The 23,023-nt window shown below is 42.5% G+C and overlaps 2 protein-coding genes across 5 annotated transcripts in view; both read right to left on the reverse strand.

Annotated features, from left to right (window-relative positions):
* The window catches only part of slc2a4rg (SLC2A4 regulator), a 30,620-nt gene extending 16,367 nt beyond the window's left edge, over positions 1–14,253 (reverse strand). For all 3 annotated transcript variants that reach the window (XM_058052477.1, XM_058052476.1, XM_058052478.1), the window contains exons 1-2: positions 13,790–14,253; positions 12,118–12,353 (exon numbers count right to left, since the gene is read on the reverse strand). In XM_058052477.1, coding sequence (XP_057908460.1) covers positions 12,118–12,353; positions 13,790–14,023 — 470 coding nt within the window. In that variant the 5' untranslated portion in view covers positions 14,024–14,253. The remainder of the gene's footprint in view (positions 1–12,117; positions 12,354–13,789) is intronic.
* A 1,468-nt stretch (positions 14,254–15,721) lies between these two features.
* The window catches only part of LOC131104658 (uncharacterized), a 37,374-nt gene continuing 30,072 nt past the window's right edge, over positions 15,722–23,023 (reverse strand). For both annotated transcript variants that reach the window (XM_058052071.1, XM_058052070.1), the window contains exon 9: positions 15,722–20,545. In XM_058052071.1, the coding sequence (XP_057908054.1) occupies positions 20,057–20,545 (489 nt within the window). In that variant the 3' untranslated portion in view covers positions 15,722–20,056. The remainder of the gene's footprint in view (positions 20,546–23,023) is intronic.

Below are 23,023 nucleotides of genomic sequence, written 5' to 3' on the forward strand. Positions count from 1 at the left end.
GCCTGCACATTCTTTCTTTGCACACCTAGCTAATTATTTTCCTTCTATCCAGTATTACTAATTTATGGAGGTGCACCAAAACAAAAACTGCCTGTGCAAGTCTTTGCATCAATCTACTATCTACTATATATGGGCTCAGTCAAAACTAAAACTTATTGGATACTGATCGAAAGTAAAATGCCATTATCTCATTTTAGGAATTGATTTCTTTGCACGGATGTGATGGCCCTTCTATATTAGAGGCATTATTCTACTCTGTCGGAGCTGGGGAAAGTTAAACGTAGAAATGGCTTCTTTGTCATCGTGGAATACCATTGATGGGATAGTTAACAAGACAAACGGATGCAATAAGAATGGAAACACTCGCAATGGTGGAGCGATTTTACTCTTACATAATCAATATGACGGCTATTTTTTCGAGAGGAAAAAAAGAATTGTTTCTTGGACAAAATGGAGTGATCCCAACCGTCAAGCTGTTTTGATTCACGAAAAAAAAAACAACGAGGTGACGACCAGACTGGCACAGCCTGACTGTGGCAGACAAAGTTGGCCACACTTTTGTTGACTTGTGTACAATGTGTTTTCCGCCTCTGAATTCAAACTGTCAACCATCAGTCAAGTGCTTCTGTTAGAAACTAAACAATAAGTATGCTGTGATTGACTGGCGACCAGTCCAGGGAGTAGCCTGTCTCTCACCTGAAGTCAGCTGGGATAGGCTCAAGCGTACACGTGCGGCCGTAGTGAGGACAAGCGGTGTAGAAAATGGATGGATCACTGCCACTGTATGAGGTTCAACTATTTCATACACGTTTATTATTACTTTTTAAAAAGGAACGTTGACTGCCAAAGATGTCCATCAACGCCTTTGCTTGCAGATCAAAGTCTTCTGAAGGTTGTGTGCGAATTTCCGACTTGTAGACAATGTATTTCTGTCCCAGTTGGGGGCTACCAAGCAACAGCTTGGATATGAAGAAGATAGAAGTTGGTGAGTCGAGCACTGACAGAGGGAAATGGCGACAAATCCAGCAGAGACAAAAATCCAGGCAGCTTACACTGGCAGTTTGAGTGGCTGTGGATCTGTCACCATCAGGAAGGATTGGGGTGACATCGGTGACGGGAGTGTCGTGATCGCAAAGGGAAGATGTAGGTGATGCAGTTGTTGTTGTTGTTGGTCTGTCTATAAATAGTCTGCGCACGCACGCGCCCACACACGTATGTAAATACTTCAAAAACATGCAAACATTTGTAAATACAGTGCTATCAAGTTTGGGCACCCCTTTGTCGTTTTCAAGATTTTCCTTTATAGATCACTGGTTGTTTGGAAACAGCAATTTCAGTTAAATATATCATATAGCAGACAAACACAGGAATACGCCAAAGTATCTGACATCTGCAATTGATGCAAATAATCACCTGCTAACCACACACACACACACACACACACACACACACACACACACACACGTTTTGATCATGTCCCAGTGTGAACAATTTCTGGTGTCAGGTTTCTGATGTGCTTGCTGTGGTGCTTGATACAGTTTGTTTTCCCGAACCCTGTACCGCTCTCTTTGTCGTCCCTGACTGTGCTGCTGCTGGTCTCCCAATAGCAGAAGGACTAAACATCCGTTCCCCCAACAGTTGGCTCTAGGAAGTCATTATACTCACATTCAACTAGAAAAAAAAAGATTTTCACTTTACAGTTCTGGTGATCAGTAGAACCTGGCAGCCCTTTATGGAGTATCTGCATAGAATCATTATTTAATCGGAATGTAATTAGATTCCCCATCCCCTTTTTTGCGTGTGTGTGGCCTTATTTTTGGTTTGGCTTACCAATTCTGTCTCAACTCGGCATGTAATATTTATCCATCTATTTTTATTTATTTATTTTTTGTCTGCATAGTTTTGTTTGCTACTGTGGGTTGCTTTAGTTAGCAGCAGCCTTGGTTGTTGTTCCCCGGAGTGCTGTGCTGTGCTGCCGGTCAGCTTTGTATTGCTGCACTAAATTCACTAAATAAAAAGAGGTGTACAAAAATAAATGGTGTTTTCTGAAGCACACACAACATTTTCAAAAATCATCTTTTGAAAATATGGACAAACCTTGTGAATGATGGTTTGCTTCGAGGCGCCACCGTTTACTGTATACAAACAAAAAGATATCTCTGGATTAAAACCAAGAGTGGCTAGAATAGAGGGACAATTACCACATTGTGAAAAGTCCTTGGAAGAGCGACAAGCGGTGCTCGGGTTATTTGGGCAGCCATTCGCACCCTTCACAAGGTATGTGAAGATCTTTATCGAAACATCAGTTTGCGGTAAATAGGAAAAACTGAATGCTGGAAAAAACAAACACTGTGGATGTTAAGCGGGAATCTGTCAAACTCCTTCTTACCATAAGTCCTTCTGTCAAACTTCTCAGCAGTGAACATACAACACAGTATATACTGTATGCGTACTATACTACATTCACATGTGCTGCTTGTGCGTGGATCATGGCATAAATATACGAGTCAAACCTGAGTCAGCATTGCATAGCAAATGTGTTGATGTGACAGCCAGAGGGGCGAGGAGAGGAGTGTCCTTCACAAGTCTGTGCTGAATGATGACTGGCTCACAGAATGAACAGACTGAATGTGTGAAAGACAAAAATGGGAAGTCACAAAATGACCTGTTGAGCTGGTTGACTGATTATATTTTCCCCTCGCAACCCAATTATTTACATGACAGAAGTGCTTGCCTGTGTAGCATTATAGAGTGTCCATACAGGAAGTGGGGTTGCTAAATTAGTAGCGCTACCCAAAAAACAACCTAAAACTAAAATGCTACAGTTACTTACCATTGACAGATGTCGGGAAGTAACATAAATTCTTGAGAAACTTCGGACAGTCTAGTCTCTACTTCCGGATCGGATTCGGGATCCAACACATATGGTTGTATGTTAAAAGAGGAGTAGGTATGCCTGGGTGAAATATGTTAAAACAGACCGTTTTCGTGGGATGCACGGAATCCAAAGAAATACAGCTGAATAGGTGCAGATTCTGCAAGAACTAGAAAGCTTTCTGTGCTGGTTATGGAGTCCACAATTCAATCCAAAAGGGACACATTTGGATAATGGGTCCCCGTTAAATAAAAAGCAGCAGCATTAAGATAAATAAGCAGTAGTACTAGTAGTTGGACTACGACATTCATTCATTCATTTTCTACCGCTTATCCTCACGAGGGTCGATGGAGCCTATCCCAGCTGTCTTCAGGCAAGAGGTGGGGTACACCCTGGACTGGTGGCCAGGGCACATATAGACAAACAACCATTCACACTCACATTCATACCTATGGACAATTTGGAGTGGCCAATTAACCTAGCATGTTTTTGGAATGTGGGAGGAAACCGGAGTACCCGGAGAAAACCCACACATGCACGGGGAGAACATGCAAACTCCACACAGAGATGGCCGAGGGTGGAATCGAACCCGGGTCCACCACTTGACCACCGCACAGCCCTGTACTGCGACATGTCCTTGGAATAAACAAACAGCAGACCAGGCAGTAACAGTACAGTAACATCAGAGGGTAGGAGTCCAAGTCAATCAATTAGTGGTAGTCGTGGAAGTCATTTATCGAGAACTGATTGTCAAGAATTTGGCTATGTGGAATTTGATCAATGTTTGTAATAAGGTAATGTTGCAGTACATCTTTAAGCACTGAGGGCCTAATGGATTTCACCACATACAGCTAGGAGCCATGGACACAATTAAATTGGGCCATGTCTGAACCAGACAATCACATAAAAATACATTTAGTGGCTGTCATGCGCATTTTGGCCAATCAGATGCCTGGAAAAAAATTATCACTCATTATACAGCCTCTGTTCATCAAAATAACACTGGCTTTCATCTGCGCAAATGACAAGCACCTTCCAGCTCACACAAGCCGTACCCTAAAGGATGCACCGGTACTGAAATTTTATGTCACACATTACCCAGGCTGTATATATTACAGCCTGAGTAATACAATACATAATGTATTTTTCTGCAACATTGTATCATTGGCGACATGCTGACAAACACAAACTGACGGGCACATTGATCCAACTTGCACGTGGTGTACATGATTTTTACCGAAGAAAATGCTACAAACAATTGGAATCATACAGAAATACATTTATAATACAGTATAATTACCTCCAGTAATATAACCTGCCTCACTTGACTGCATATCACTAAGCTATTCTCCTTATTAAAAGCCATTGTACTATAAAAGTTATAAGATGTGTGTGTCTACGTAAATGGTTCTAGACACAGAATACTGTAAGTAATACTACTAAACCTACAGCTGCTCGGGTCAAGAAAAAGTGCATTGTTCCAAAAGTCAATACCAAATGACGCAATTGTGTCAATATATCAATTGTAGGGGTTGAATGGAACAAAGAAAGGATTACAATAAGGATTCTATACATCTGACATGGCTTCTGATGTGATGACAAACCTCAGTGATTGGTTACCCGTTATTTTCTATTGCGCATACACGGCAAAGCTCTGTTGTGTGTTTACAGTAATTGTGCAGATAACCATCCAAACCAAGAGCGGGAATGCGTCACATTTTGCTTCCACCCTCTGGAGTAAAATGGCATGTCATCAGTCATGAGGAACATCTGCTGCCTCTCAAAAAAAAAAAAAAACAAGGCACATGCTGTCTTGTTGACCAAGTTACGTAGCATTGTGGGTATTTCAGACAAAAAGAAACTATGACCGAAAAGTGAGAAAGCAGTAAGAGGATGAGATAAGAGGCGGACCTTTTCTGGGGAGCACAAAATGAGGCACTATATTGTTCTGGGAGTTTAAATCTGGATTGGAATAGGATTTAACCAGTCAAACCTCCAACAAAGAAGCAAGAAGCTAAAGACCAAATAAATGGGAAATGGGATACATGGAACAGACACAAAGCTGTTGAAAGAGCTCTTAACAAGCAGAGACGGTTGTGAGAGAACAGGCAAAAAAAAGTCTTGACCAAAAATTGTTCAAAATAATATTGTGGCTAATGCCTTATGGAGAGCACGTTGCTCTTAATTGTTTATGGTAAACCCGGCGTTTTTTTTTTTGGTGTATCTTCAGGGTAATATTTCATGTATTATTGGTATTGTCACAGAATTTTCCGAAACGTTTTCTGCTGGAAAACATTTTTTGGGGGAGGGTGTGACGGCCGCCAGGTTGTGTTGCTGCTTCCTTGCTCTCTGTCTCTCTCTCACTCTCTCTCTCTTGCCCTCTCTCACCGGGTTACTGCAGGACCGACAGTAGTAGGTAATCAGGTCAACTCCCTACACCCGGGCCTGGGTGTACCCGGAGAAAACCCACGCATGCATGGGTAGAACATGCAAACTCCACACAGAGATGTCAGAGGATGGAATCGAACTCGGGTCTCCTAGTGTGCAGGCCACACAGCTAACCACTCATCCGCCCTGCAGCCCCAAGCTATGGCCAATGAGTTGTAAATCAATTGCATCAATCAAATGCAGGTCATTACTCAACAGGCTGAGTCATGGTAGAATGCTAAAATCACACAGCAACTTAACACTCAAAAGTAATATACAAACAAGTACCAATACAAGTTTAAAATGGAAAAAAAAGTGTTATGTTTTCCCATAATGCATTTTGTCTGAGCAAAGCATTTCATTGGCAGACAAGCGGCATTGAAAGTGGTAATGGTGTAATATTATTTGAACATGCACACAGTTTAAAATGGAATCCATCACATAGCACAATTCACAGTTTTGCATGTCCAAAAAGGACTAAGAAGAAGCATAGCTTATTTAATCATACCCCTTGTCCTTTGTAGATCTACTGCAGTGCATTAAATATCGATATATTCCAATACTTGGTCACACTCCCACTGAAGACATATAGGATGATGTATAATCATATATATTTTGTTGTAATTCTTCTTGTGTCTCGGTTTGCAGAAAACATTCCTCTTTGCCTAGTCGTCTCCTCACATATGAAATTGACCTCTCCTCTACATTGCATATAGTGGCAGATGGTTAATCTCTCATCACCACGCTGCACTATAACTCTCCATTAGCGGGAGCCCATCATTAAAGATAAATAATGGCTCTAACATTCTGGAAAAGTGGAACGAGAACACAAAGATGAAATGTTATCCTAGTTTAGGTGAAGAGACAGCGGTTGTCTACTTTGTTTACTTCCGACTTTTGCAGTTATACTTTGTCTATGTGACACGTAACCCAGAATCTGAGGCTGACCTGCCGGACCTGCCAGATCCCTGCTCGCATCCCCGTTGAACCCTGCCCTCCCACGTGACTCCATTCATTATGAATGACCTTTCACCTCTGCCTGTGTTGGTGCAAGAGACTTAACCTGTTATGGTCCAGGCAGATGACAGAAGGGTTCAGATAAAAATACAAATGTATGATTTGAATTGAAATAAATGTTGCAGAATGTGACAGTACTTGGGTGTAAATTATAGAGAAAATACAGTATATGACATTAATGGAGAAATGTCAATAACTACGCTGTATGTGAGAAGCTTGAAAGTCATTGGGTTAACATCCCAGACAAACGTGGGTGGGTAGCTGTTCCTCTGACTTTCAGCAACAGGTTGTAATATCTCCTTCGGTAAAAGTGCCGGTGGCGGGTCGGTTAAAAAAAGAGGAACGGAGGGGTTGAGATGTGGAGAGCTCTCGCCTACCAACCTGGCTTGAAACCCTTATGGTAATTCTCCCTGGACAAAGTAGAAGGCTGGACAGTAATTATGTTAAGAGACGGCCTTTTCACTCTACCCCCCCCCCCCCCACTCCTCAATGCAGTTGCTTGTTCTGTAGTCATGTTTATGCCGAGCGTCAGCACTTTCTATTCACCACAGTGTGGTGACAGTGTACCTGGGCAAGGACAGATAAGGCAGGAAAGCTTTCAAATTCAAAACAAACTGCCCCCTCCCCACTTCATTTTGTCAGAGCCCATTTTTGTTCACAGAAAACTGCTCTTTGTTCTTTTATCAGTGTGCTGGATCCCACACTGATGAGTATTGACAGGTAGAACAGGCTCTGCTTTGTGGTGGGTGACAGAATCACAGACACAACGAGAATAGGACAGCAAGCAGGGGGAAAGACTCGCAGACGCACCGCTGACAGTACAGGTGGGAGTAAAACAGGCGTACTGGAATTGGTGCGCACACTTTTATTGGTTCTCTTTTTTCCACTCCTATGTGAATATTAGAGGTTGGCTCAGCTCCATCAGTCAGTAGGAATTATAGTCAATATCCACACACTGTGTATTCAACAGCTTTTACTAACTAACCCTCTCATATGTTTGCTTTGACTAATACAACATGAATCTGTATTAAAAATGGGATATTAAAATAACATGAGACGATTAGGCTATTGAATGATAATGTTTTTCTACAAGTTTTTCAAGTATTTGAAAAAAATACTGGTGACCAGTCCAAGGTGTACCCCGCCTCTTGCCCGAAGACAGCTGGGATAGGCTCCAGTAAAAAAAAGCAGTAAAAATAAAAACTAAAAATAAGCGGTAAAAAATGAATGAATGATTTAGTGTTGAAGTTACAGCGACCCCAAATGAACTGCAACCTTACCAGACTTGTTCCTAAGTCAATCGCTGCAGCAGAAAGCAAACAACAACCCTTAACAATATTAACTTCAAATATTAAATCCAATCCCAGCACCCAGTACCGCCCATCTTATTCGATATTGACTGAATATGAATATGGTGTTCTGTGGCATGTATATGAAAATGGAACCTATCAAAGAAAGATTGGACACCTGTTGGTCAGCAGGAAAAAAAAGTTTGTTCCTACCTTTTTCCGATCTTTAATAATTAGCAGTAAAACATAGATCATTTTTAGGAAAATATCAGTTCAGTAAAATTTTGATAGACGCTACGGCAGCTGAGAAGAGACATTAAAGGTCCCTTTTGTAACAATCGGAATTGTTATCGTTGTTTGGGTTTGACACGGACCTCTGAAAGATGACGGCCTGTTGTTCAGAGTTCATGCATATGGTTTCATTTGGGCACAGTGATTGTCAGCGACGACTAAAGAGACCCAGTGAGCGCAGGTGATGCTCAAAACGTCCAGTTTGTAAAGTCTGGAGACAGACCAAACTGACACACTTTTGACTTCATACTTTTAACCACAAGATTTGAAGCCCTGTGTCCTTCATAGACGTATTTGTGCTGTGTCGCTGCAATAGATGCCAGAAATGAAGATTATTTTAACCCTGTAAACAAAGCCATCCGGCTGTTACCAAGGCAGCCTGTGGACGGCCTTTGGAAAAAGGCCTGTGCAACAACAATGTTGTTGTAGAATTTATATTGCAAAAGGGAAAACCACAGCATCTCTTGATAGTGATTGCATACCAAAATGTTCATGTGTAGGTGTGCAATGCCAGCTCCAAACAAGCTACAACAGGAATGAAAATGCTGGTATTGAACTGTGTTATACAATCATACAGAAAACCTTGCCTGGACATAACCACTGTGATATCATAGGTTCAGAACTTACAGTGCATCCATATGTTACATAAAAAATACTCGCCCAATATGCATAGAGAATAATTTATTTTTGGTTTGCGAGCAAGTTTCAAGAAGTGAAATGCTTCAAACATATACACTTTGTTGTAAAATTATTATGCAAACAATAATGCAATTGTCTCAAATTGTAAAGCAAATGTATTGATTGGTAAGAAATTGGGTAACATTTCTAATGGGATGTCAGCCTCTGCACATATTGCTACTAAATCTTCAGCCAACTAACTGTAATGTCTGTGCTTTTGATGAAGGAAGATGTAGTCACCCATGCAATTCCTACTGCAGATGGAAGATATTTATGACACTCTTGTTTGGTTTAGGCAGACATGGGGCAAATGGCGCTATTATTTTGAAGGACGGTCACGGAAGTATGTTCAGTATGTGCGGAGTGTGTGTGATTTAGTGCCACGACTTGCACACACAAACGTTCCTTCTCCTCACCATGACAGCATTTCATTCATCTTATATATCCGCCGTGGCGCAACGTCATCACCTCGGTATGGTTCCGTTTGATCATTTCTACCGGTATTGTGTAAGTCCTTTTCTTATCATCTATACTGGTATATCGGTACATAAAAAATAGCTCCAAGTAAATGTACTATATGGCCATCCCTAACCAATACTCACAAGCAGAAATGGTTGCAGTGGGCCAACAAATATATGAAGATTAATTTTCAAACAATCCTGTTTATTGATGGGGGTCATGGTACCATGGGTGGATGAAGTAGCGTACGGCCAGCATATCTCAACAAGGCTGTGATGTCAGCAAGGAAATGGCTGAGTTATGTTTTGAATCGATGGGAGAGAGCTGGGAGGCCCTTTATGGTCACTGAAGGTGTGAAAATGACCCCCAAAAATATGTAGAGTTTCTGACTGACCACTTTCTTCCAGGGTACAATATGAAGATCCTTACCTTCATGCATGAAATAGAATACCCACCTCATTGGCCCTCATGGGCATAATAGGTGAGAAACTCATGGTTTGCCCCTGACCACAACCCAAGTGAGAACCTATGGAGCATCATCAACAAAATATTTATGAGGGTGGGAGGCAGATCACAACAAAACAGCAGCTGTGGGAGGAAATTCTGACATCTTGCAAAGAAATTCAAGCAGAAACTCTCCAAAAACTCAAAAGTTCAATGTAGGAATTTTAAAGCTTATATCAAATATTAATCAGCATTGCAGCATTTGCAAATTGACACAACAAGGTCCAAAAACACCATTTCAGTCGCGATGAGAGCGGTTCAAGTAAAGCTGTATATTCCATTAGATTCCATTAGCTATGCAAGTGTACAAAAGCTGTAGCAACAAAGACAAAATTGTAAATTAGCGCAGTAGTGTTCATCCTACAGGTCAATAGAGCAACAAAGGCCCCGCTATTATGACCACAGCCTTATCTCATCTTATGTAACCACATTAGCAGCTGTGTGCTGTGTAGTGCTTACTCACAGCTCTGAGCGAGACTGCCGTCAATACACTGCGGTGAAGACATACATTGAACCTGGTGAAGACCCAACTGCGGAGGTGAGAACTTGCACACAAAGACCAAAGCTCAAAAAGCATGTTGGGGCCTGCGTCATATGTGACCAGAGGCACATGACGTTCTTGTGATAAAGAAGGAAGGACCTAACGCGCAGACAACGCCCTCTATCAAAAATGACCGTTTTAACCTGTTCTGTTGACAGGCGTTACTGTATAAAATCCGCGTTATCGTTCTGCACGGCTCCTCTGTTGGCAGATGCCACCACTTTGGTTGTTAATGTGTAACGCAGGTTTACAGACCCACACGGCGAGTAACCAATAGTAGTGAGAGAGGAGAGCGAGAGACGCGGCCTGCAGTCACTCCCAGTCCTCTTTACTGTTACATAATCACTTATCAGTGCGCAGGGCTTGTCCCTGGGTGCACTTACTGCTTGCTCTGTGCACAACTGTTACCATATGGAAGGTTAGCCTGGGGTAAATTGAAAGACGTTCCAAATGCGCATCTGCAGAAAACGATGCGCCGCGAGTATTCACAACACATGAAACACAAAACAGAACACACCCACATAAAACAAGACTCATTTTCCTGCCTGTCAAACAGCGAGAGAGCAGGCTGTCAACAGAGAGAGGGTTTACAATGAGGAGGAGGAGGAGGAGGAGGCCTTGGCTTAGAAACGCTCCTGCAAGTCAGGGTGCGGTCCAATTAAAAATCAATTAATCACAGCATAATTAAAAACTAAGTTGATACTTTTGCAGGCCTTGTGCATAATAATAATTATGATTAGAAGAATATATAATACTGAATATAATAATATGGTTCAGCGTCAATATGTGGAACAAAAGTAATTTCACCTAAGACACCTAACTATAGAGTCATCCCTGACTACATCATGGTTCAAACATTGGTTCCTCGCTCTTATTGCTGCTTCTTTAAAAAAATGATTTGTGGTTGACTATTGCCTATTATTAGTCAAAAAACATTTCAAGACAAGTTATGTGTCATATTCTGGTCCCTAAGCATCAGTAATATTACACTGATGAGACATGACATTACCTTGAGAATGACTGGAGTCAGCCAAGCCGACATGCCATGGCTGATTGGGTGAAAAAAAAAAGGTTCACCTCTCTTTCTGTGTGGAAGTGGTAAGTGTTTGGTTCTTTTTTTTCTTCTTCCCCATCCCATTTGAAAAAAGAAATTCTTAATTTTAAAATAAGTAAAAAGGAAGGCTAACTAGTTGGTAGATTGCTATGCTAGTGGCGGCCATCTCTTGCGTCCTTGCAGTGAGCCCACAGCGTGCACAATGTGGTCTAAATAAAGAATAATAGGACTGTAAAAGTGACTGTAGGGGTGTTATATCAAAAGTACCGGATAATACCTTAAAACTGAGCTAAACTTTATTGATATTTTGCCCATCATTCACAAGCCTTATGTGAAACATGAACACATGGTATGAAAAAGTTTGGGGCCCCCTGGTAATTGTCCAGTTATTCCTTTATAAACCACTAGTTGTTTGGATCAACAATTTCAGTTAAATATACAAACATACTGATGAATGAGAAGTGAAATTAAGTTCATATGATTTTCAGAATGCTGTGTTAATCATCCGCCATGCATACATGCATCAAACTATGCAACGTTGTTAGAGGGTTTATTTTAGAGGGCTTCATAGTCGAAAATAATGACAGCATTGTAAGCTAGCTGAAATTAACTTGTTTAACTTGTTGAAATTAACTTGCACAAAAAAGGGAAATAAACACATGTTCATGTTTCACAAGGATTGTGAATGATTGGTAAAATTTAAAAAAGGTCCAGTTCCCCTTTAAGTTATATTTTCATCTGTGGAAAAGTGTAACTACACACAAAAAAAAAAAACATAGTTTGTACTTTTGTACATTTCCATTTTTCTCACTGCAAGTGAAGTGGCAAATCAGTCATATATCTTAAAAGCTAGTGTTTTAATTCAATTTGGGATATTTTGCCTTACAATTATGTTTGTACGCATGAATGTGATGTACCAAGAAATCAAAAGGAAACAGGTAACGTAAAAAAGTATTTCCAAGGTGTCATTAGGCCTCCCTACCTGTTTCTGGGAACGGGGATATGCGAGGAAGGGAGCGGTTGTCTCTCCGTCTGTGGTACATTCTGTCCTTGTGTCGGCCTGAAGCTGAGGGCCATCCCAGCCTGCCTCTCTTGATTCCTGATGTCCAAGTGTATAAAGCTGCCTGGCATTTTCCCATTTGTGCCTGGGCAGTGCGTAGGACTGGCCCTCTTCAGGCTAGAAGTGCAACCAGTGTCTCTGTGGTCCCCCACACCAGTCTTGAAAAAGATGGAAGGATAAATTAAGGTGAGGTACAATTACAGGCGCTATCATGCAAATATCAGAAAGGAAACTCTGGCTGTCCCTTCAATTGAAAGATACAGGAAAACGGCTTTGGAGTAGGAAATACTTTTATTCCTAGCATGTCTTTAATGACAGCCAACAGCAGAGACATGGAATGGTAATGGTAATGGTAATGGTAATGGTTTTATTTCATTTGAACATGCATCAGATTCCAATTGAGTGCATCCCATAATCAGTTCCCAGTTCCACATGTCCAAAAGGAGTAGGAAGAAGCAAAGCTTATTAAATCCTACCCCTCCATTTGGTACTTTTACAATCACTAACTGTTACATTTGTTCACTTCCTGCTTTCCTAATATGGTTTAAGTTTTTTTTTTAGGTAATATGACATCCAATGCCATAATGGGTACCATAGTGCGTGTCAATATAGTGATATATATAGCACATCATGACTGGTTCAAGACTCTTCATCCTTGGATTTAGCAAACATCAACTGCTTGTATTGTTTCTTGAATTGGCTCATCGTTGTGCATTGTTTGATTTCCTTACTCAATCCATTCCATAGTTTGATTCCATAGTTTGTTGGCAGATAACACTGAGAAATGTAATAACATGCAACAAAGGCCTATGGGCATCTGTCAACAAGGGTGTTGCAAGGCATTAAGAAAAACCACCACCCTTTTCACATCTTGACTCTTCATGTTTATGTTTCATTTAGGAATAAAGTTTTTGCACAAAAACCTACAACACACATATGTTATTCTGCATTTATTTTCCTACTAGTAACCACTACAGCTACCACAGAAACAAGCAAAAGAACTCAATGCAAGAGCAAATAAAGCTCCACATACTGTCCTGTTTTAATGCCTGGTATATTAGCAATAAAGCTAAAATGTTCCTTTTAGTTCGACTAGGAATTGACCAGCAACAAGCACGTCAGGTATCTGTGCTATGAGCCACAACTTAACCAGCATGCACACAGCCCGGAGATGATGAAATACAAAAGCAACACCGAGTGCAACTTTTGTGCAACTGCTAAAACGAAAGCAGTAACTGTGCGCACTTGAAATGACTGAGAAGTATGCAAGAGGCCAACTGGTGTTTGCGAAGCTCCACCCTGGAGTATGGAGGAGGGGGAGGGGCGCTAATTTGAGACCCTCTTTCCGGTGAACTTTGCAAATACGCCAGCTCTAACTTTATTAGTTGGAGTAGAGTTAACGTCGACCTTAAGCATTCCCAGCATCAATGCGAGGTGTTAGTTCGGCCATGGTACATATGTCACATGTAAAGCGTCAAAGTTGATCAGTTTGGAGCTCACGACTGTGGCCTGTTGTCACTCGATCGGCGCAAGACGCCACACGGCTGACAGAATGGTTCAAATCCGTCGTGGAAGAGAAGGACACGGCACTTACTTTTTCCACGTCGGGCAATACCCGTCCGTTCGCCCTCGGACAGGCTTTAACCTTCGGCGCTGCCTCCCCGTCGAGCACACATTTGAAGAAGAGAGCCCCGTCAGTGGTCGATTCGGCAGCCGGTACGACGCCGCGTCTCCCCAGCCGGCTGTCGCGCAGCACCGATCGAGCGGATTGGCACCCGAAGTCCGCCCCAGGGACGACCGGCTTGTCCAACATATACCTGGAATCCATGTTAACGCCGAGCGAGTGCAGACTAAAGAAAGAAAACCAGCTTTCTATAGATCTTAGTGCAATTTTTTTGAGTGAAATACATTTATCACGATTGTCGCAGTTTGATAGGTATTATTTGTGTATTTACGTCTACTTCTAGTCTACATGGAGCGTCCGGTCGCCGCCGCTAGGAATTGCCTACCCGGGATAGCCAACAAGCCGCCCGGTCCGGAGGATAAAGATTGTTTTGCCTCTTTCCTCCAAAAGAATGCCACGCCCCCTGTGCTTGCTCCCCATTGGTCCAGGCTGTACATAAACATTACACTCTGGCACGCTTCCACAGCAAGGCTTTTGGGGATTGGGCCGTTTATACATGCCAATCACTTGTTTGTGTAATCTGATTGGGTCACGAAGGGACGTGGGCGTTCTTTACAGTTTAACCGGCCGGTGTCTGTCGACAACTATGAGTTGGTCTGGGCCCTGGTGAGAGCAAAGAATGACGAACCATGCAGGCCTGCTCACTGAGGTTTTTATGTTATTCCAAGTTAAATGATCCTTTATGTCTAATTTACGCGTTCTCAAAAAGTTGACAGTGAATTTTTACGATGAAAAGCTGTTCATATGGTAAACCGTGACCACTGTGCACCAGCACTGTATACAAGTTTTCCTAATATGGCGCTGAAAAAACATTCCAGGCCATGGAGGACAATGGAAAGCCAAGTTCTACCGAAACATTAAGTTTTGGTTTACATAGGAAATATTGAATCATCCAATATTGCAATTGCATACCAGTATCTTCTTTGGCTAGCTAGCTCATAGGACATATTTGGGACACACCTATTTTGATGACAAAACCCTCTAAAATTATAAAATGTTATCGTTTGATAATGTCTGTTCTACTTGGGATGGCTGTGTCTTCCAGCACACTGTAGCTCGGTTAGTATAGAAGTATAAGAATATTTACGTAAATATGTACATATTTCCCATGATGTCATTGTTAGATAGCTCATATTAACTCATTAAAATATGCTAATTTTGCCCCACAATTACAAGGGGGGGGGGCAATGTGTACATGTGTGTACAAGCAATTTGTGGTGTGGTGTGGAAACAAATACGACGTGCTGTTGCCCTGTGATTAATCAAGATTAATTACTTTTTACAGTCAGACTGTTTGAACTTTTGACTAAATGGTTACTGGATGATCTAAATGAACCAATATCGTTTTTGAATTATATTGGCGACCACAGACCATGATACAAATCAAATTGTTATTAAAGGGGACTTATTATGCTTTTTCCCACTTTTCTGACCAATAAATGTATTTAGAATGTTGTATTCTCATGTTAAACCATGCCAAAGTTTCAGATAATGAGGTTTGCGTATTTGGAAGTGAGCCCTGACAGAAGTTTGGGATTGCTCTGAACGCTCGGTTTCAGAGGGCGTCGCAAAACTGTTCTTTTGTGATGTCACAGAGGGGCGGGCTACCTTATGGGCGTGGCTGTAGGCGCGATAAGCTCTCTGCTCTCAACCAATCTCTGCTTCCTTGAAGAAGTTATTGTATTTGGTGATTCCCGCAAGAGAAAAATATATCTCACAGGGCTGCCTTTGCGAACATGAACATGAAATTCTGCCAAATGGTTGCTGAAGCAAGAAGCCGCGCTGGCGCCAGGAAAGGGAAGACTATTTAGGCAAAAGAGACAAACAAATTATAATGTGCCACTTTATTAGAAAAGTAAAAACTCACTTTAATATTTTATGAAGGTTAATATAAAACATTACAATCTTTTGCATATCCACACTGTCACACTATATATATTTTTAATATATTCTTTTCCAAGTAAATCCTGTGCTTTGAGAACGTACATTGGCTACAGCTGTCACAGCAGTATTGGCCCATAATTATATCTGAAGACAGTTAACAAAAACATCTGTATGTGCATGGAAAGCAGGAAACATTTTGCATCCACAAATGTGTCTGAGATAAACATATACAATGGTGTGAAAAAGTTTGGGCACCCCTTGTCATTTTCAAGATTTTCAAGAATTTGAGCAGTGTTTAGGGTCATTGTCTTGTTGGGGGTCTCCAGCCCCGACGCAACTTCATCTTTGTCACTGATTCTTGAAGACTGTTGTCAAGAATCTGCCGATACTGACTGGAATCCATGCCACCTTCAACTTGAACAAGATGTCCAGTACCTGCACTGGCCACCCAGCCCCACAGCATGATGGAACCACCACCAAATGTTACTGTGGGTAGCAAGTGTTTGTCTTGGAATGCTGTGTTCTTCATCCGCCATGCATACCGCATACCTTGTTATGTCCAAATTACTCCATTTTCCATCAGTCCACAGCACCTTATTCCAAAATGAAGCTAGCTTGTCCAAATGTGCTTTAGCATACCTCAAGGGACCATTCCATTTATTCCCTATGTTCCTCAGAGTGGAACCTGACAGCTGAAATCTCTGAGCTAGCTTTTTGTATCCTGCCCCTAGACCATGATGTTGAACAATCTTTGCTTTCGGGTCATGTGACAGTTGTTTTGAGGCTACCATGTTGCTACTCTTAAGAGAAGATGCAACTTGCAACTGGCCACCTTAAATACGCTTTCTCATGATTGGCTGTATGCAGGTCAAGGGTCAACGAGCTTACCAAAGAAATGTATTCAAATAAAAAAAACAAGGGTGCGCAAATTCATGCACCTGACTAATAATTATTGCACACTTTCTGTAAATCCTATAAACATCATTTCCGTTTCTTTGTCTGCTATATGATATATTATATGATATATTAAACTGATCCCAACAACCAGTGATTTATAAAGGAAAATCTCAAAAATGACCAGGGGTGCCCAAATGTTTTCATCCCACTGTATTCCCTCCCCTTGACAAACATACTGCATACTCTATATTACACTGTGACAACATCAGAACAGCAGCAGTATTTTACACATTTACATATTCCTACTATAATTGTGCAGCGAACATCAGTCTCAATCGGTGTACAACAAATAGATCAAGATCAGTGCTTTGTTTTGGGAGAAAGGAAATGTGACGATGTGACACAAAGTGACAGCCAGGAAAAAAGGATTAGGCATGATCGTGGTTTCAAGCCAGCTTTGTCTGGGAGGCATCTCCACTGCTATTCCTCATCCTTCTCAGACAGTAGTTGGGGCCAACGGTGCCTCGTTGCTACAGACCAGGCCTGCTTCACTCCACACTGCCGGAGTCCTTCAGAAGCGGACGTCAGAAGCTCCTCCCCCTGCACAGCGAGGGAGAGAGGTGAAGCAGAGAAAGCCATCTCTGTGTCCGGTATTGGGGAGTGAACACAGCTGGGGGAGGGAGTACAGTCAGGGGTGAAAAAGTGCTTCCTCCGCTTAAACTGGAAACGCACATGGCTAAACGTTGCAGTGTGCGTACATGTGCCTGCACAAGAACATATCCCAAAGAGGAGGAGGAGGAGGGTTCACGGGGTCTGTGTCCATTTGCAGTGATCCACATCAAGCTTCATGCTAGTTCTCCCCCCTCCCCCACCCGTATCGCTTCTTCTCGCTCCGCCGTTGCAGAGGATAAACACGGAGGCCTAAACTCCCAGTGGCTTCCATCCCCTCCTCTTAAGTCACGGCTTTGGAAAAACACTGCTGTGCGTTACATGGCAAAAAAAGTACAACCAAAGACGTACAAACAAGAGATCAATAGAGTACCACGATATTTGTTTCATCTCCATATATCAACGCATGCACTTTTTGGATCAAGCAGAAGAAATTGCACCAACACACACGAGATTCATGGCAGTGGCATGAGCTATCCATTGTCCAAAAGCAGAGGAAAAAAAAATGAAGAGTGCAATTAAATACATTTGTGCATTTGCTTTTACATCATTTGTCACACAGCAACATTCATCGTTTCTGCTACTGACCTTTTCAACATTTACAAGGTTCTCTCACAGTGAGATTCTTCTTCGCTCTCGTTCCTATTGGCCTCGCACCCATTTATTACGCCTCTAAGGTCTTCTTCAGTCCACCATCCCTTCTTTTTAATGCTGCCCAAAGCTACTTGAAACATACATTGTTTATCATGGAGGCTGGGGGGGGGGGTAGAAAGCAGGCTGAGGAGAGGGTGAGGGGCAATCGTCCAAAGGACACTCCATGCTTGTTTTCTTTGGAGTCCCAATTTTCTGTTGCTATTCCAAGTATCAAATGTAGAGGACTATGGAGAGCACTGGTTTGGACTTGAAGCCAGGAATCAAACCCAAGAACATTTACAGCACATTAATACAAAAAAAAAGAGGACAGCCATTCCTGCAGAATGCAATAGTACAATAAAATCACATTTAAAAGGAATAAAATCATCTTTTTTGGAGATATGTATTTTAGAAGAAAGCATTCTTCCTGAAGGTCTTTTTTCTTACACGGAAACAATCTGGCGTTGTGAAATCTGTCACCCATATCACTCTTGCCCAACACTCTCACCAGCCCTGACCTGATCGCTTTACCCTGTAAAACGCTGCCAAGCGTGCGTGAATGTGTGTGTGTGTGTGTGTGTGTGCGTGTGTGTGCATGTGTGTGTGTGTGTGTGACGAGAGATGTGTCATCATGCCTCCAGCTCCAGAGATGTTTGTCCAATCTGAGCTGATCTCATAATTATATTGAGGATTTCTATATTGTTAACCAAAACAAACATAGATCAAATATTAAAGGGGCAGTTTGGATTTTGGGCTGCACGGCGGAGAGTGGTTAGCATCACGAGGGTCGCGGGGGTGCTGGAGCCTATCCCAGCTGACTTGGGGCGAGAGGCGGGGTCCACCCTGGACTGGTGGCCAGCCAATCACAGGGCACATATAGACAAACAACCATTCACACTCACATTCATACCTATGGACAATTTGGAGTGGCTAATTAACCTAGCATGTTTTTGGAATGTGGGAGGAAACCGGAGTACCCGGAGAAAACCCACGCATGCACGGGGAGAACATGCAAACTCCACACCGTGAGGGTGGAATTGAAGTCGGGTCTCCTAGGTGTGAGACCTGCATGCTAACCACTCAACACCGTGCAGCCTGGTGTCACATCACTTCATGTAAAAAAAATGGCAACTATCCCTTTAAGAGGGCTGCCATTGATAACCGTTAACGGTCAATGTACTCAATGTCATTCATCCCTTCTGCTATTAAGATGCTAAACAATATATTGTTGAAATACACCAGTGCTAAATTATGGGATGGCAATGGCTGATATTCCTGGCTTGCCTCATTTTGCTAAATTTCTATGGAATTTGCTGTGATTATGAATATAAATAAAGTTTTCCGAAACCTGAACGATTCATGAATTTCGCCCCCACACGGATGTTGCATTGTGAAACGGGGACAGCGGCCCGAGTGTCAGCCGTCCTCCAAATGACTTTGTTTGAACAAGCCGCCATCCCTCCCTGCCAGGCAACAGGTCAGTGTGCACAGGGAACCTGTTGGTGATGTTTGCTTAGGTTGAGCTGAGCTCCAAAAATCTCTGTGACATCCATCTGCTTACGTTACGTAAGTGCTGTGAAGATGAGACACGTGCACTCGTGTTTATGCGTCGCACTGTGGACTCCTTCGCCTAATATAGTAAGCATCAATGCTGCAGCTCTCCGTGGTTTGAAGGACGCATGCATGAACATACGTACATACACACTTGTGTGTGTGTGTGTGTGTAATCAAATGTGCTTCAGTTGTGAGTTAAACCACACCAAAGAAATATTGTTCATACAAAAATAAAGATATGATGGACAACGATGCCTCACAAAAACATGAGTATGTTTTTTTTTAAAGGTGTATAATCCAGTTTTGCTGTTTTGTTTATTAAAACACCTTCGTCCTTTTTGGGCTGAGGATGGTTCTGAACTACAGACCTGTGAAGCAAAGTCTGAACCTGGATTAAAACCCTGTTTGTACCTGATGCCAACACTAATTTGTCGTTTAGTCTGAAGAGGACATAGTACCTGCGTATCGCAACCCTTTGAAGACAAGTTGACATGAAGATCCTTCTCAAGAACCTTCTGGTTGGTATCTGCATGTCAGCCGTTACAGGCCGGTGACGTACATCTCCATCCCATCGTTGAAGGTGAAGATCGTCGTGGTGCTGGAGCTATTGCCTCCTTTCACGTCACTGATGCTCTCATAGAAGTTATCTCCTCCAGGCAGGCCTCGAACGGGCAAAGGGTTGGATGCCGAGCCCTGAGGTGCAGCTGATGGCGCCTGCTGTTTTTTCCTCTTCAGCGTAGCGGCGCCACCGCCGGTGTTGTTACCGGTGCCCGCCGGCTCACGTCTACGATGAGTGTCGAGCGTAGCGTACGCGGGGTTGGATTCCGCCGGTGCGCTCTCCGCCCAGGCCCGGTCTCCCGTCGGCTGGTAGCACGGCTCCTCCTGGGAACGCGCCTGGGCCTGAACGCCTCGTCCCCAGCCCTTTCCTTTATCCCCGCCGAAGGAACGTGGCAGAGTCTTTGCTCCGTTGTTCTCCATGGGAGTTCTTTTCTTCTGGGTTTTGCACACCATGGAGTAGGTATCTGCGATCTGAGAACACATACCAGATGGAAGTTCATCAGGACGTCTCTTGGATCCACAACATCCACAACATCCACACTCGATACACGTTGGCAGGACTAAATTCATTCTTGTCCTCTAAGGTGTTTGTTTGGTTTTAGGTCAGGGTTCAGGCCAGCTTATTGGCTTTGTGCACACATCTGAAATGTGATGGAAGTCTAATGTTCATTCATTCATTTTCTACCGCTTATCCTCATGAGGGTTGCGGGGGTGCTGGAGCCTATCCCAGCCGTCTTGGGGCGAGAGGCGGGGTCCACCCTGGACTACGTGTGAAGATGATAGAAAAGTCTAACTTTATTGAGCGCACACGACGGCGTGCGGCTGATTGTGAGGGTGTGAGTGTGCGATTGTGTTGGTTTTGTGCCGTAACCTGACCTATTTTGACAGGGTTGGCTAAGACAGAGTCAACTGTGCTATCGCTCCGTTTGGAACGAGGCGGAGAGCAAGTATGAGCCTAACAGTGGACGGACCTGTTAAAAATTTCACAAGCGCTCTGGCAATTGAACAGCAGGCGATGGTGCAAAAGGATCTGGACGCCGGCCAACCCGCCGACTCTGTTGTTCCCCGATGGACTTTGCTCACATGTCAGTTGCTCTGCATGCACGCATGCATGCACGCATGCTGCACATGTCCGGCGTGTGCATGCGTGTCGACTGAACGCTGACATGGACGCATGTGTGAGGTCATGTGGGGAATTCAGATCAACTCGTGTTGTGACCTCTGGCGTCTGCGTTAAAATTCCACCGCCGGCTTTTAGCACAACACTGTAAACCCCAATGTTCAAAGTACTTCAATAAATGAAGTTATGCATACTCAGAGTTATTTAAAAAGTTCTAATTACTTACTTAAGTTGAGTTCATTTAACATGTTCTTCCATTTTGAGTACTTTTAACATTTAATATGTTTTGATTAAATTGAACTATATGGTTATATTAAGTAAGATGAACTTAAAAACATAGTTTACATACAACTTAAGATACTGTAAATCCGAAAATATAAAATAATTAATAGGTATAAGTATAGTTCACTTAAAATTATCTTAAACGTTCTACTTATAAATGTTGATTGCCACTTGCATTATCTGTCTTTTCTGTTTATTTAAATTGTAATTTTTGATTAATATGAACTTTGTGCGGATTTGTGAAACCTACTTAAAAAAGTTACGTATAAAAAAATATCTATTAAACAAGAATAAATCAAAGCAAGAATAAATCCATTTGTACTGTGTATGTTACACATGCACGCCTTCTTCCTATGGAAAGAGTTGAAATGAGAACCAAAATGAAAGAATGGAGAATGCATGGCAGAGAGAATGCGAAAAAGAAAACTATTTCTCTTTTCAGCCCAAAATTAAAAAAGTATATCTAATATCAACTCCAAATATTAAAACTCTGATATACTCAAATGTTTGAGTTTATGAACTCAAAAAAAATGCGGCCTCACTTTTTTGAGTTCTGCTAACATATTCTGGTTTACAGTGAAGAGAAGCAGAATTTGGGACCCGGCCATGTTTACCTTCAAAGATCCCAACTAACCAGCAGATCTGCTCCTGTGGCCCTGATAATCATCTGGATTTGCACATTTTCTCACACACCCCTGACTAAGTCCCGAAATCTATTTTGTCACCGAGCTGTATGCTTTAGGTATGTACATAAAGTGTGCACCGTGCCGTATGTGTCGGTGCACAGTTTGCAACGCTGCACAGCAGAGGAAGGAAGTCACAAGACGACGGGGGATTTCAGAACTGGTCTGCAGCTGTTAAGGAAGCCTGTGCATTGTCCCCCCCCCCCCCTCCCCTCCGCCCATCTTGTTTTCTTTTATGTCTCCACTGCAGTTGACACAAATTATACGGGCGGCTAAATACTGTAAAATGGGCAACGCAGCAGTGAAAGAAATCAAACCAGACACCACAGCATGCATCCCAGTCCGCTGATCCTGCACATGTAGCATTATTATGGCTTTGTTGAAGCCGTATTGGCTCTTTATCACAACTTATTCTCCTGTTAAGCTTCTAAATTGAAGTCGCACACCTCAACTATCCTGCATGACAGATCCTCGATTGCTTGTAGTTGGCCACGTGTTGCTCAAGGGCAAAGCAAGCGCAAAGAAAGAAGGGATTGACTGTGAATGAAGGGGGGAGGAGCTGCTTCATGTGGATGTAGATGTGGTCTGATGGGCAACATTGAGGCATGATTGGACAGTGCAGACTTCCTCTTCTCACTACCAGACATTGTCCTCCAGATATAACCTCCAAATATACAACATACGGTGGCCAGAAATATTTCAATAGTGAACAAAGCAAAATCAGAAATCACTCCACACTCTTTATTGCTCTCTGGTTCTACCATATCTTACTTATTGTGTGGAAATATGGGCTAATAACTATAAAAGCAATCTTCACTCGCTAAATGTACTGCAAAAAAGGCCAGTAAGGATAATTCATAATGC

Source organism: Doryrhamphus excisus, chromosome 16 (genome assembly GCF_030265055.1).
Source record: "Doryrhamphus excisus isolate RoL2022-K1 chromosome 16, RoL_Dexc_1.0, whole genome shotgun sequence".
NCBI lineage: Eukaryota > Metazoa > Chordata > Actinopteri > Syngnathiformes > Syngnathidae > Doryrhamphus > Doryrhamphus excisus.